The sequence below is a fragment of the Pinus tabuliformis genome, chromosome 9 (assembly GCF_031772625.1).
Source record: "Pinus tabuliformis cultivar Carrire ecotype Pingquan chromosome 9, CPIR1, whole genome shotgun sequence".
NCBI classification, from domain to species: domain Eukaryota; kingdom Viridiplantae; phylum Streptophyta; class Pinopsida; order Pinales; family Pinaceae; genus Pinus; species Pinus tabuliformis.
Window position 1 is genome coordinate 1,755,731,102 of NC_142307.1, and position 16,417 is coordinate 1,755,747,518.

At 39.3% G+C, this 16,417-nt stretch overlaps 2 protein-coding genes across 2 annotated transcripts; both read right to left on the bottom strand.

Annotated features, from left to right (window-relative positions):
* Positions 1-595: 595 nt before the first annotated feature.
* On the bottom strand, positions 596-1,803 carry LOC149155769 (glutathione S-transferase U19-like). Its single transcript, XM_089441148.1, has 2 exons — positions 1,408-1,803; positions 596-1,182 (listed from the first exon to the last, which is right to left on the bottom strand). Exons 1-2 carry the CDS (start codon positions 1,732-1,734, stop codon positions 817-819), a joined length of 693 nt encoding a protein of 230 aa, XP_089297274.1. The 5' UTR covers positions 1,735-1,803; the 3' UTR covers positions 596-816.
* Positions 1,804-8,798: 6,995 nt separating this feature from the next.
* LOC149155770 (glutathione S-transferase U19-like) lies at positions 8,799-10,010 on the bottom strand. Its single transcript, XM_089441151.1, has 2 exons — positions 9,611-10,010; positions 8,799-9,385 (listed from the first exon to the last, which is right to left on the bottom strand). Exons 1-2 carry the CDS (start codon positions 9,935-9,937, stop codon positions 9,020-9,022), a joined length of 693 nt encoding a protein of 230 aa, XP_089297277.1. The 5' UTR covers positions 9,938-10,010; the 3' UTR covers positions 8,799-9,019.
* Positions 10,011-16,417: the final 6,407 nt, after the last annotated feature.

Below are 16,417 nucleotides of genomic sequence, written 5' to 3' on the forward strand. Positions count from 1 at the left end.
GGTATTTTCCAATATGTAATCAAATTATGGGTATTGTTTAATATGCCATGAACGCACGCGATATGACAGAGGTTCATTTAGTGAACCCCAGTGTTCATTCCTTGGTATGCATTTTACAAAGTCTCTCATACTTACTTGAACTTTGTAGCAATTGCCATCCTTGGAAAAATGGCATCTCTTATAGTTGTTTGTATAAATTTTAGAGAGCCTTGGCATCCTTCTTCCTATTCTCTTTCAACATATTCTTTTTAACCTAAATGAGCATTAGTCTAGAGGATTAGGTAAACCATTTTCAAGATGACTCCATAATTATTTCTATCACAGTGTGGTACTTGTTACCACAAGCCACTGCTGCTAGCCATCTCAAAGACAACAATATAAACCCCCAAAACCGATTAAAACTTGCTCAAATACCAATATATTGAAAAAAGAAACACGGAACAGAACAAAAGATAGAGTAACACAGAGTGTCAACAACAACCGAGAGCATTTACATCACTCTACACAACAAGCTTATCTTCAACACAAGACTTCCCATCCATGAACAGATAGTCCTAATGTTTCACTGGTTAAATTACTTGCATGTCGTGAAGGCTGAAGCTCAAATTATAACTATAATTATTGAAACCATTCAACACAACTGTGACAAACTGTATATATAAAATTATTCACTGATTGAACACAACAGTCTGATGCATTCTCACTCTTAAGGGGGACTTCAAACATCTCAAAATCTAGTAAGTGTCTCTCTACTCTATTCCACTCCGTACTCTCAATATATATATCAACGATGCTGCAACAACTTAAGATTGCCAGTCAATCGGAGGTGACAAATGCCTTCCTTAGTTGAATGGCATATTCTGAAACCTTCAGAGGATCCTGAAGAATCTTCTTGACGCTCTCCCTCTCCAAGCATCTCTTCATCCACCCTTGAAGCCTAGGGAACTCACCATCCCATGGTATTTTCCATTTGGCGAGCGTTTCCAGTGCATAGAACCAAGGGGCATTGGGAATCAATACAATGTCCAAGAACCCAAACTGGTCCCCTGCAAAATAAGGCTTACCTCCACCTGCTGACAGCTCCCCTTCTAGCAGCCCCAGGCATTCTAACATGTAGCGCGTACCCTCTTCTTGAGCTTCACCGGTGCATTTCAAAATCCTATGAACAACATTTTCCAAAAACTGAAAGAAACCACACCATTTCAGATAAATTAGATACCTCATTTCAAAATCCTATGAACAACATTTTCCAAAAACCGAAAGAAACCACACCATTTCAGATAAATTAGATACCTCATACAAATATCAGTGATAAATGCAATGAAAATAGTCCCAGGTTTTATGATCCAACCCCCAACAAGACTACGTTGAAAAAAAAATGCAATGAAAATATAGTCGTTGGATTACCTTAGTGTCCATAAAGTCTGCCCAGAATCTTCCCAGGGCTCGGTCATATGGATTGGAGGGCATGAAAGAATTAGAGCCCGGCCAGACCTCGTCGATGTATTGGAGAATAATGACAGACTCGCAAATGGGCTTGCCCTCATGGATGAGAACGTTTACTCTCTTGTGGACGGGGTTCGTCTGTAGCAGCAGCTCGCTCTTGCAGGCGAGAACATTTTCTTCTTGGTATTCATATCTCACCCCTTTCTCTTCCAACCCAATCAAAACTCGCATGCAGAAGGGACTGGGCCATTGGCTCAACACTTTTACTTGCTCCTCCTTCTCGCCCATCTTCGACAAGTGGGTACTAAGGATAGACCTCCTTGATAGCCGAGCTTCATGATACCTTGTGGGAATGCTTATATTGAATTCCAGTATAGCCAGTCCAGTCTTGAGAACATAATAGTCTACAGAATGGTAAGTGGTGAAAGGTTGTTTGGTGTCATTTTCGTAAATGTATCCTCAATATATAATTGAAATTTTATTATTATAGTCATGGTGGCTCCCTTATAAAAATCAGCGAAAGATAAAGAATCAGACTCAGGATCACTTACTTCTTGACCAGATCTGAACATGCAAGGCTTTTTCTTTTAGTGCGAAAAGTTCAACATAATTGTTTAGATATCCCCCTAAATCTAATCGAAAGTTTATAGATTGTGGAATCAATTTATTATTTTATTGATAAATATAATAACTCTCAGACGACATATCCGCGGCCATTAAAATATAGCATACTCAATTTTATTAAAAATGGGTGAAAAAAATATGCTTTGCTTGACAACGTCAAAGTCAAAACCTGCCTAGACTCCTTCGAGGTATTCCATGCTCTTTTTTTATTATCAGTAGGCTCATGAAAACGAAGAACACTGCGCACATCACGAGGACATATAATACTATCTAAGTATTTTGGTATTCCATGCTTTTTTATTATCAGTAGGGATAGGTTTGGCACCATCAAAGACCCTCAAGAAATCTGCAATGTAGGTCTGTGGGCTCCCTGTCTGTTTGAGCCTTGTCAGCTCAACAAAATGCTGCTCTGGATCCCTCTGATCAAATCGCTCCATCAGTCTCTTGGTAAACTCGACATATGTCGTCAGTGTGGAGCGCCCTAGTGTAACCATCCCATGAAACCACCAATCCTGGGCCTCACCATCCAAATTCAATGTTGCCACCTTGATGGCCTCTATCTCCGACATCTGGTTAAGCTGGAATTAATGTCCAGCTTCTCCACCCAAGACTTTGCCGAACTGTTTGATGAACCATCAAACGTAGACAAGTGGAATCTACTCGCTGTACGGTGGGTGTCACTATCATGGTAATGCTGATACCCTCTATGATGGTCGCGGGGTCTACTATCCCACTGGAGCTGAACAAAATCTCTGAATGAGAGGGCTTCCCTAAACTCCTGCCCATAGGCCTGGTACTCTGCAAAATAATCGCCCATATGTCTAGGCTCTGCCTCCTGCTGGGCTACGGCCCCCGTGTCGGCTCCTAAGAAAGTGGGCATGGTAGAGCGTGTAGGGGCATGTGAGGCCACCTGCTGCGCAGTATCACGCTGCTCTGGCAAATGGTGGGATGCGCCCGATCCCTCACCAACCTGAAAAACCCGTGGGCTCTCACGCTGTCTGGCCTCTACTGCCGTGAATCTCTGCCCCATCACCTCAATCTGCCTCGACAGATCCTGCATGGATTTGAGGAGCATATCTGCAAATCTCTTCCCGTCATCATCTGCCATCAGATCCCCCTGTTCTGCGTCCACCACAAGCTCCTCCTATTCTGCGTCCACCACCGGAACATAGTTTCCCTCTCCGTAAGTGTTCTCCAACCTACACCCAGTGTCTCTGTATCTCTGATCTCTGTAACAGATATAGGGTTTTTCCCTCGGTGTCATAGATTGTTAGCTCCACAGGCTGAGCCAGACCTATGCTCTGAAACCACTGTAATATCCCTAACCCGGAATATTCCTCAAACCCCAACAAAACTCCAACCAAATACGTGCAAATGATATAATAACCCAGAAGTGATAAAATAACAGTGGAACAACATATAATAATGTAAACCGGAAATATAAGCGGATACACAAGAAATGCAGCGAGAAATGCTAACCCATTTTATTATACTAAGCAATAAATGAGTACAAGAGGTGATTAGACAGATGGCACCTCAACTTGCACAAGGTAAGTGAAGAAATACTCTTAGAATGACAAGAATGGCCTCTCTGCATGGATGTTGTTGTTGTGCTGTTGTTGCTGCTAGAAAACAAATGATGATTTGGGGCTGCTCCCCTCCTCGGAAAAAGCTAAAACTCTGGATTTGGGCTCTACTCAAGAAACCCAGAAAAACCCAGAAAGCTTTCCTAGAATGGCCTCACACTGATCTGCGTCCCAGTGGCTGGAAAACTATCGTGTTGTTGCTGCTGGAAATCAAATGAGGATTTGGGGCTGCTCCCCTCCTCAGAAAACGCTGAAACTCTGGAATCGGACTCTACTTTAAAACCTAGAAGATTTTCTGAAATGGCCGACCCCCGAAAATCACCCCCTTGGGCTTCTGCGCAGTTCCTCAAAGACACTAATGAAATTGTTGCTGAAATGCTGATGAAACTGTTGCTGAAATGCTGATGAAACTACTGCTGGAATGCCAATGGAAATACCTTGCCCGAGCAGGCACTCGAAGTCCCCCAGGGCTAAGGGTGATTCTCCGAACGGAGACACTCAATGCACTAAACAGTGTTGCAGACTAGCTAAACAGCCAGCGTGCTCTAAGTCGAAATGACTATCACAAATGCTCATAACCAGAACGATCCCAAATGAGGGGGTTCCTCTTTATTTTATAGCCTCTGCCTCTTACAATCCCTAGGCTCACTTTCTCCTGCGTGATTGCCCTTCTTGCCATGTGTTCCTTCCCTCCTGCGCAGTCCCTCCATGTGTCTGCGTGGGCCCCATTTTTGCGTCCCCCTTTGGCCCCCTTGGTTCCCCCTTAAGTCACAACGTTGTGCTACCTAGGAAGTGACTTTTTATTCTAAAGTGAGTTATGTTCCCCCTTCCTCACTTTTTATTTACAAATAACTATAAAAGGCAAAAATCGAACAAAATCGAATATTCCAATTAGCCATAGCTAATTAGGAATATTACACTTCCACTTCCATTTTCTCTAGAAACATATCTATTTTGTATAATCTTCTTCCTCCCTTGACAAAAACTTGAGATCTAAAAGGTTGCATTGAACCTTGGACATATCTTTCTTCTTGGACTTTCCAAACTTCCCCTTCTTCATCTTATTGATTTAAGATAGATAGGCTTGAGATTATCCATTTGATCAAATGCCATATTTCACATTAATCCCCGATTCCTCCAAAATGCATTGTGCCCACAACTCATAAAATGGAGTTGAATCTTTCTTAGAGTAGATGTTGGTTGCAAAGCTGCTCCATTCTGGTGGCAATGCATTTAGTACATAGATGGTCATTTTCGAGTCAGAAATAGTCTCCCCTAGCCCTTGCAAGTGATCTCTTAATTGAGAGATCTTCATTAGAAAGGATGTCATGTCCTCATCCTTTGACTTCTTCATCTTGTACAATTTACTCCACAAAGACATCTTTTGTCTCAATGTACTTATAGAGTACACCTTCACTAACTTATCGTACATAGCATTGGAAGTTTTAAAATTTGCGACAAATGGAACAAGAGGATCCTTGATTGATTCAACTATGATCCTTTATGTCCTTACTTCCCCTTTCTTGTACTTATCTAGTTCTTGAGTGTTGTCTTTGCTCGGTTCATTGATAACCAAGATTCTCCTCTTCCTTGATGATGTCTTCAACCTTTCTTGACGCCCTCAAGACCTTTGAAGAACCTTCAACAATGTCCTTGAAATATGTTTCTTAAGATTCCTCCAACAATAGCTTCCAAGATCCTTTTTATGCTCCCTTCAAAGATGCCTCCCAATGAGCCTATATATATTTCCTTCTTTCAAGAGACAACCTTCCTTGTAATCTCCCTCTCAAGCATTCCTTTGATGAGAGCTTGATAACCTTGATCTTCTTCAATGTATAAACCCTCCTTCCAGATATGTAGGTCTTTCACAAATGATCATCCTTGACAAGAAAGCCCTTCTTCTAGATTAACAAGCTTTCTACTTCTTGTGTCCTTCTAGCTACCTTCTAATTCACCTTAGCTCTGATACCATGTTAGAAAATTCAGAGTGGCAACATATCAAATCAATTTTCCTTAACCTTAATATTTTCTTATGAACTTAGTTAATCTCATTTTGTTCTTTAGTTATATATCTTCATCAAGAAAATATCAAGAACGAAATAGTAACAACAAGGACACAAAAAAATAGGTTCTCAACTAGGGAAAAACCCCTCCAAGGGGAAAACCCAGTAAACTTTTCTCTTCTTATAGAATTTTCTTCCAATGAGACAACAAAGACCCAATCCCTAGACCAAGTCCTTCTCCAATTACCAAGTCATCCCTTCCAACAAGTCTTTTCTTGATTCTGCACCAATCAGCTTCAACACTGCAAGTTCGACCTACCAGCTTCAACATTGCAACTCAACCTACAATTTCGACCCTTGTTGTTGCTGCAGAAACCCTAGTTCAACTTCCTCTTGAGACCTTCCTAGAGCAAGACAACTCCTCCCAAGTTCAACGAGGTCAAGATAGAGTATCCTTCCTCCCAACAACAAGATATTGCACTTCATCTTATTGCAACACAGTCTTGCAATTTTGGACTTTCATGGAAGCTGCAGAAACCCTAATCATTCACATGTGTGAGAGAGATTGAGCCCAAAAATGAGATTTTCATTCTTCCTTTCTTCTCCTAGACCTTTTCTCTCGTCTTCTTCTTCTTCCCAGCTATAGACTGAACTTCCTTCTTGAGATAAAACTTGTGAGTGAGTGGATGCTAAATCAGGTTGAACTACTTCTTTATATAGCCTTTCAAAGGGGTCGAATTCCCTTCTTTAGGCCAACTTGTAACTGCCAGGGCTGACTTGTGCTTTTAGAGTTTCCAAGACTTTCTAGACTCAAAATAAATTATTTTTCCAATTACATTTTTCTTGGAAGGGTCTTATAAACATGATGTTGACTCCTTTGACTCATGACAATAAATCCTAAGACCTAACAAACCCTAGAAGCATGAAGAACATGTTTTTTTCCTATAAGCCATCAATAATGAGCATGAAACCCATGCTTTAAAATAATATCTTGTTATTTTCTTCTTTTGTTTGTTACATTGAATACATATTGAAATGAGTACAACAACTATGAAGACTGAAACTAGTTACATTTTCAACACCATAAAGATCTGTATGAATCAACTGAAGTGGGAAAAGCATTTCTATGTTGCTTTTGAAAACCTCATATATTTTAGTATGTGGTTCAACCAAAGGTTTTCCTTTTACCATTTGTTTCTTATACAAAAAATTCATCCCATTGAAATTCAAGTGACCATATCTTAGATGCCACAACCTAGGTTGGTCCATTGTGTCAATTTTGAATGCAAAGAAAAAATTCACTCTTTATGGTTAAAGGAAAAATTGTTGTGTTTTTCATGTTAACTATTGCAATTTGATTATTACTATCATTTCTATCAAAAATAATGTATTCTCCATTCTTAAACACAAACCTCTATTCCTTTTGAACTAATTTTCCAACTTGAGTGAGGTTATGTTTTAAACAGGGGGCATAACATACATCTTAGAAATTAATGTCACTTTAGTTGGTGCAAATGGAAGTTGTTATTTTTCATTCTCACCTTACATTTCAAATTCAACAATGGTAGAAATCATTTCTTCGTTTCCACTCATTTGTTGCTATAACCACTATCTAACTACCAAACATCCTTATTAATTTCTTCTACTTCATTGCAAATGATAAATAGATTTTGTTTCTTTTCACTTTTAGATGAAATTTGCATTTTTCTTATATATATTGTGTTGTGTTTTTCTACATTAGATGTATGATGTCCAACATTTTGACAATAATGACATTGAATAGTGGATTTGTCATACTTTGTGAGAATCTCCTATGTGAATTATCATTAACCCTTCCTCTTCCTATTTCATGGTTGATACTAAAACTTCGACTTCCATTTTCTTTAGAAGCAACATCTCTATTTTGTATATTCTTCTTCCTCCCTTGGCATAAACTTGATATCTAAAAGGTTGCTTAGAAGAAATGGTAGCTAGTATATTTAGCCTTTGGTCATGGATGTGCAAGGAATCCATAAGCTCATCGAGAAACATTTGAGTTAAATCCTTTGTCTTCTATTACTACAACCATAGGATCAAATCTAGGAGGAAAATTGGTATTTTCTATGATTCTTTGAACCTCATGAGTGTCTCCATTAGTTCTAATTTTATTAACCAAGTTCATAATGTGGGTAAACAAATCATTCACTAACTCGGACTCCTTCATTAGCAAAATTTCAATATCTTATTTTAAGATTTGTAACTTGACCAACATTACCTTGTTCATTCCCACAGGGGCTTCACTAGGGGAGCAATACCATACCACGTGGGTTCATATTGGGGGATATATATTGAGGAAAAATTGACTTAATATATAGGGGGTAAAGGGTTTTTATATTGGCAGGTGTAAAAAATGGAGCTCAAAGTTAATGAAAAAATATAAAGGGGTATAAAAAATGTTAATGAAAAAATGGATACCTATAATATTTAGTGAAAGTAGGGGTTTTTCAAATTGGGGAGGTGTATTGGGTCCATATTGGTAGGGGGTTAAATAATGTGATTTTTAAAGGTATTTTCCAATATGTAATCAAATTATGGGTATTGTTTAATATGCCATGAACGCACGCGATATGACAGAGGTTCATTTAGTGAACCCCAGTGTTCATTCCTTGGTATGCATTTTACAAAGTCTCTCATACTTACTTGAACTTTGTAGCAATTGCCATCCTTGGAAAAATGGCATCTCTTATAGTTGTTTGTATAAATTTTAGAGAGCCTTGGCATCCTTCTTCCTATTCTCTTTCAACATATTCTTTTTAACCTAAATGAGCATTAGTCTAGAGGATTAGGTAAACCATTTTCAAGATGACTCCATAATTATTTCTATCACAGTGTGGTACTTGTTACCACAAGCCACTGCTGCTAGCCATCTCAAAGACAACAATATAAACCCCCAAAACCGATTAAAACTTGCTCAAATACCAATATATTGAAAAAAGAAACACGGAACAGAACAAAAGATAGAGTAACACAGAGTGTCAACAACAACCGAGAGCATTTACATCACTCTACACAACAAGCTTATCTTCAACACAAGACTTCCCATCCATGAACAGATAGTCCTAATGTTTCACTGGTTAAATTACTTGCATGTCGTGAAGGCTGAAGCTCAAATTATAACTATAATTATTGAAACCATTCAACACAACTGTGACAAACTGTATATATAAAATTATTCACTGATTGAACACAACAGTCTGATGCATTCTCACTCTTAAGGGGGACTTCAAACATCTCAAAATCTAGTAAGTGTCTCTCTACTCTATTCCACTCCGTACTCTCAATATATATATCAACGATGCTGCAACAACTTAAGATTGCCAGTCAATCGGAGGTGACAAATGCCTTCCTTAGTTGAATGGCATATTCTGAAACCTTCAGAGGATCCTGAAGAATCTTCTTGACGCTCTCCCTCTCCAAGCATCTCTTCATCCACCCTTGAAGCCTAGGGAACTCACCATCCCATGGTATTTTCCATTTGGCGAGCGTTTCCAGTGCATAGAACCAAGGGGCATTGGGAATCAATACAATGTCCAAGAACCCAAACTGGTCCCCTGCAAAATAAGGCTTACCTCCACCTGCTGACAGCTCCCCTTCTAGCAGCCCCAGGCATTCTAACATGTAGCGCGTACCCTCTTCTTGAGCTTCACCGGTGCATTTCAAAATCCTATGAACAACATTTTCCAAAAACTGAAAGAAACCACACCATTTCAGATAAATTAGATACCTCATTTCAAAATCCTATGAACAACATTTTCCAAAAACCGAAAGAAACCACACCATTTCAGATAAATTAGATACCTCATACAAATATCAGTGATAAATGCAATGAAAATAGTCCCAGGTTTTATGATCCAACCCCCAACAAGACTACGTTGAAAAAAAAATGCAATGAAAATATAGTCGTTGGATTACCTTAGTGTCCATAAAGTCTGCCCAGAATCTTCCCAGGGCTCGGTCATATGGATTGGAGGGCATGAAAGAATTAGAGCCCGGCCAGACCTCGTCGATGTATTGGAGAATAATGACAGACTCGCAAATGGGCTTGCCCTCATGGATGAGAACGTTTACTCTCTTGTGGACGGGGTTCGTCTGTAGCAGCAGCTCGCTCTTGCAGGCGAGAACATTTTCTTCTTGGTATTCATATCTCACCCCTTTCTCTTCCAACCCAATCAAAACTCGCATGCAGAAGGGACTGGGCCATTGGCTCAACACTTTTACTTGCTCCTCCTTCTCGCCCATCTTCGACAAGTGGGTACTAAGGATAGACCTCCTTGATAGCCGAGCTTCATGATACCTTGTGGGAATGCTTATATTGAATTCCAGTATAGCCAGTCCAGTCTTGAGAACATAATAGTCTACAGAATGGTAAGTGGTGAAAGGTTGTTTGGTGTCATTTTCGTAAATGTATCCTCAATATATAATTGAAATTTTATTATTATAGTCATGGTGGCTCCCTTATAAAAATCAGCGAAAGATAAAGAATCAGACTCAGGATCACTTACTTCTTGACCAGATCTGAACATGCAAGGCTTTTTCTTTTAGTGCGAAAAGTTCAACATAATTGTTTAGATATCCCCCTAAATCTAATCGAAAGTTTATAGATTGTGGAATCAATTTATTATTTTATTGATAAATATAATAACTCTCAGACGACATATCCGCGGCCATTAAAATATAGCATACTCAATTTTATTAAAAATGGGTGAAAAAAATATGCTTTGCTTGACAACGTCAAAGTCAAAACCTGCCTAGACTCCTTCGAGGTATTCCATGCTCTTTTTTTATTATCAGTAGGCTCATGAAAACGAAGAACACTGCGCACATCACGAGGACATATAATACTATCTAAGTATTTTGGTATTCCATGCTTTTTTATTATCAGTAGGGATAGGTTTGGCACCATCAAAGACCCTCAAGAAATCTGCAATGTAGGTCTGTGGGCTCCCTGTCTGTTTGAGCCTTGTCAGCTCAACAAAATGCTGCTCTGGATCCCTCTGATCAAATCGCTCCATCAGTCTCTTGGTAAACTCGACATATGTCGTCACTGTGGAGCGCCCTAGTGTAACCATCCCATGAAACCACCAATCCTGGGCCTCACCATCCAAATTCAATGTTGCCACCTTGATGGCCTCTATCTCCGACATCTGGTTAAGCTGGAATTAATGTCCAGCTTCTCCACCCAAGACTTTGCCGAACTGTTTGATGAACCATCAAACGTAGACAAGTGGAATCTACTCGCTGTACGGTGGGTGTCACTATCATGGTAATGCTGATACCCTCTATGATGGTCGCGGGGTCTACTATCCCACTGGAGCTGAACAAAATCTCTGAATGAGAGGGCATCCCTAAACTCCTGCCCATAGGCCGGGTACTCTGCAAAATAATCGCCCATATGTCTAGGCTCTGCCTCCTGCTGGGCTACGGCCCCCGTGTCGGCTCCTAAGAAAGTGGGCATGGTAGAGCGTGTAGGGGCATGTGAGGCCACCTGCTGCGCAGTATCACGCTGCTCTGGCAAATGGTGGGATGCGCCCGATCCCTCACCAACCTGAAAAACCCGTGGGCTCTCACGCTGTCTGGCCTCTACTGCCGTGAATCTCTGCCCCATCACCTCAATCTGCCTCGACAGATCCTGCATGGATTTGAGGAGCATATCTGCAAATCTCTTCCCGTCATCATCTGCCATCAGATCCCCCTGTTCTGCGTCCACCACAAGCTCCTCCTATTCTGCGTCCACCACCGGAACATAGTTTCCCTCTCCGTAAGTGTTCTCCAACCTACACCCAGTGTCTCTGTATCTCTGATCTCTGTAACAGATATAGGGTTTTTCCCTCGGTGTCATAGATTGTTAGCTCCACAGGCTGAGCCAGACCTATGCTCTGAAACCACTGTAATATCCCTAACCCGGAATATTCCTCAAACCCCAACAAAACTCCAACCAAATACGTGCAAATGATATAATAACCCAGAAGTGATAAAATAACAGTGGAACAACATATAATAATGTAAACCGGAAATATAAGCGGATACACAAGAAATGCAGCGAGAAATGCTAACCCATTTTATTATACTAAGCAATAAATGAGTACAAGAGGTGATTAGACAGATGGCACCTCAACTTGCACAAGGTAAGTGAAGAAATACTCTTAGAATGACAAGAATGGCCTCTCTGCATGGATGTTGTTGTTGTGCTGTTGTTGCTGCTAGAAAACAAATGATGATTTGGGGCTGCTCCCCTCCTCGGAAAAAGCTAAAACTCTGTATTTTGGCTCTACTCAAGAAACCCAGAAAAACCCAGAAAGCTTTCCTAGAATGGCCTCACACTGATCTGCGTCCCAGTGGCGGGAAAACTATCGTGTTGTTGCTGCTGGAAATCAAATGAGGATTTGGGGCTGCTCCCCTCCTCAGAAAACGCTGAAACTCTGGAATCGGACTCTACTTTAAAACCTAGAAGATTTTCTGAAATGGCCGACCCCCGAAAATCACCCCCTTGGGCTTCTGCGCAGTTCCTCAAAGACACTAATGAAATTGTTGCTGAAATGCTGATGAAACTGTTGCTGAAATGCTGATGAAACTACTGCTGGAATGCCAATGGAAATACCTTGCCCGAGCAGGCACTCGAAGTCCCCCAGGGCTAAGGGTGATTCTCCGAACGGAGACACTCAATGCACTAAACAGTGTTGCAGACTAGCTAAACAGCCAGCGTGCTCTAAGTCGAAATGACTATCACAAATGCTCATAACCAGAACGATCCCAAATGAGGGGGTTCCTCTTTATTTTATAGCCTCTGCCTCTTACAATCCCTAGGCTCACTTTCTCCTGCGTGATTGCCCTTCTTGCCATGTGTTCCTTCCCTCCTGCGCAGTCCCTCCATGTGTCTGCGTGGGCCCCATTTTTGCGTCCCCCTTTGGCCCCCTTGGTTCCCCCTTAAGTCACAACGTTGTGCTACCTAGGAAGTGACTTTTTATTCTAAAGTGAGTTATGTTCCCCCTTCCTCACTTTTTATTTACAAATAACTATAAAAGGCAAAAATCGAACAAAATCGAATATTCCAATTAGCCATAGCTAATTAGGAATATTACACTTCCACTTCCATTTTCTCTAGAAACATATCTATTTTGTATAATCTTCTTCCTCCCTTGACAAAAACTTGAGATCTAAAAGGTTGCATTGAACCTTGGACATATCTTTCTTCTTGGACTTTCCAAACTTCCCCTTCTTCATCTTATTGATTTAAGATAGATAGGCTTGAGATTATCCATTTGATCAAATGCCATATTTCACATTAATCCCCGATTCCTCCAAAATGCATTGTGCCCACAACTCATAAAATGGAGTTGAATCTTTCTTAGAGTAGATGTTGGTTGCAAAGCTGCTCCATTCTGGTGGCAATGCATTTAGTACATAGATGGTCATTTTCGAGTCAGAAATAGTCTCCCCTAGCCCTTGCAAGTGATCTCTTAATTGAGAGATCTTCATTAGAAAGGATGTCATGTCCTCATCCTTTGACTTCTTCATCTTGTACAATTTACTCCACAAAGACATCTTTTGTCTCAATGTACTTATAGAGTACACCTTCACTAACTTATCGTACATAGCATTGGAAGTTTTAAAATTTGCGACAAATGGAACAAGAGGATCCTTGATTGATTCAACTATGATCCTTTATGTCCTTACTTCCCCTTTCTTGTACTTATCTAGTTCTTGAGTGTTGTCTTTGCTCGGTTCATTGATAACCAAGATTCTCCTCTTCCTTGATGATGTCTTCAACCTTTCTTGACGCCCTCAAGACCTTTGAAGAACCTTCAACAATGTCCTTGAAATATGTTTCTTAAGATTCCTCCAACAATAGCTTCCAAGATCCTTTTTATGCTCCCTTCAAAGATGCCTCCCAATGAGCCTATATATATTTCCTTCTTTCAAGAGACAACCTTCCTTGTAATCTCCCTCTCAAGCATTCCTTTGATGAGAGCTTGATAACCTTGATCTTCTTCAATGTATAAACCCTCCTTCCAGATATGTAGGTCTTTCACAAATGATCATCCTTGACAAGAAAGCCCTTCTTCTAGATTAACAAGCTTTCTACTTCTTGTGTCCTTCTAGCTACCTTCTAATTCACCTTAGCTCTGATACCATGTTAGAAAATTCAGAGTGGCAACATATCAAATCAATTTTCCTTAACCTTAATATTTTCTTATGAACTTAGTTAATCTCATTTTGTTCTTTAGTTATATATCTTCATCAAGAAAATATCAAGAACGAAATAGTAACAACAAGGACACAAAAAAATAGGTTCTCAACTAGGGAAAAACCCCTCCAAGGGGAAAACCCAGTAAACTTTTCTCTTCTTATAGAATTTTCTTCCAATGAGACAACAAAGACCCAATCCCTAGACCAAGTCCTTCTCCAATTACCAAGTCATCCCTTCCAACAAGTCTTTTCTTGATTCTGCACCAATCAGCTTCAACACTGCAAGTTCGACCTACCAGCTTCAACATTGCAACTCAACCTACAATTTCGACCCTTGTTGTTGCTGCAGAAACCCTAGTTCAACTTCCTCTTGAGACCTTCCTAGAGCAAGACAACTCCTCCCAAGTTCAACGAGGTCAAGATAGAGTATCCTTCCTCCCAACAACAAGATATTGCACTTCATCTTATTGCAACACAGTCTTGCAATTTTGGACTTTCATGGAAGCTGCAGAAACCCTAATCATTCACATGTGTGAGAGAGATTGAGCCCAAAAATGAGATTTTCATTCTTCCTTTCTTCTCCTAGACCTTTTCTCTCGTCTTCTTCTTCTTCCCAGCTATAGACTGAACTTCCTTCTTGAGATAAAACTTGTGAGTGAGTGGATGCTAAATCAGGTTGAACTACTTCTTTATATAGCCTTTCAAAGGGGTCGAATTCCCTTCTTTAGGCCAACTTGTAACTGCCAGGGCTGACTTGTGCTTTTAGAGTTTCCAAGACTTTCTAGACTCAAAATAAATTATTTTTCCAATTACATTTTTCTTGGAAGGGTCTTATAAACATGATGTTGACTCCTTTGACTCATGACAATAAATCCTAAGACCTAACAAACCCTAGAAGCATGAAGAACATGTTTTTTTCCTATAAGCCATCAATAATGAGCATGAAACCCATGCTTTAAAATAATATCTTGTTATTTTCTTCTTTTGTTTGTTACATTGAATACATATTGAAATGAGTACAACAACTATGAAGACTGAAACTAGTTACATTTTCAACACCATAAAGATCTGTATGAATCAACTGAAGTGGGAAAAGCATTTCTATGTTGCTTTTGAAAACCTCATATATTTTAGTATGTGGTTCAACCAAAGGTTTTCCTTTTACCATTTGTTTCTTATACAAAAAATTCATCCCATTGAAATTCAAGTGACCATATCTTAGATGCCACAACCTAGGTTGGTCCATTGTGTCAATTTTGAATGCAAAGAAAAAATTCACTCTTTATGGTTAAAGGAAAAATTGTTGTGTTTTTCATGTTAACTATTGCAATTTGATTATTACTATCATTTCTATCAAAAATAATGTATTCTCCATTCTTAAACACAAACCTCTATTCCTTTTGAACTAATTTTCCAACTTGAGTGAGGTTATGTTTTAAACAGGGGGCATAACATACATCTTAGAAATTAATGTCACTTTAGTTGGTGCAAATGGAAGTTGTTATTTTTCATTCTCACCTTACATTTCAAATTCAACAATGGTAGAAATCATTTCTTCGTTTCCACTCATTTGTTGCTATAACCACTATCTAACTACCAAACATCCTTATTAATTTCTTCTACTTCATTGCAAATGATAAATAGATTTTGTTTCTTTTCACTTTTAGATGAAATTTGCATTTTTCTTATATATATTGTGTTGTGTTTTTCTACATTAGATGTATGATGTCCAACATTTTGACAATAATGACATTGAATAGTGGATTTGTCATACTTTGTGAGAATCTCCTATGTGAATTATCATTAACCCTTCCTCTTCCTATTTCATGGTTGATACTAAAACTTCGACTTCCATTTTCTTTAGAAGCAACATCTCTATTTTGTATATTCTTCTTCCTCCCTTGGCATAAACTTGATATCTAAAAGGTTGCTTAGAAGAAATGGTAGCTAGTATATTTAGCCTTTGGTCATGGATGTGCAAGGAATCCATAAGCTCATCGAGAAACATTTGAGTTAAATCCTTTGTCTTCTATTACTACAACCATAGGATCAAATCTAGGAGGAAAATTGGTATTTTCTATGATTCTTTGAACCTCATGAGTGTCTCCATTAGTTCTAATTTTATTAACCAAGTTCATAATGTGGGTAAACAAATCATTCACTAACTCGGACTCCTTCATTAGCAAAATTTCAATATCTTATTTTAAGATTTGTAACTTGACCAACATTACCTTGTTCATTCCCACAGGGGCTTCACTAGGGGAGCAATACCATACCACGTGGGTTCATATTGGGGGATATATATTGAGGAAAAATTGACTTAATATATAGGGGGTAAAGGGTTTTTATATTGGCAGGTGTAAAAAATGGAGCTCAAAGTTAATGAAAAAATATAAAGGGGTATAAAAAATGTTAATGAAAAAATGGATACCTATAATATTTAGTGAAAGTAGGGGTTTTTCAAATTGGGGAGGTGTATTGGGTCCATATTGGTAGGGGGTTAAATAATGTGATTTTTAAAGGTATTTTCCA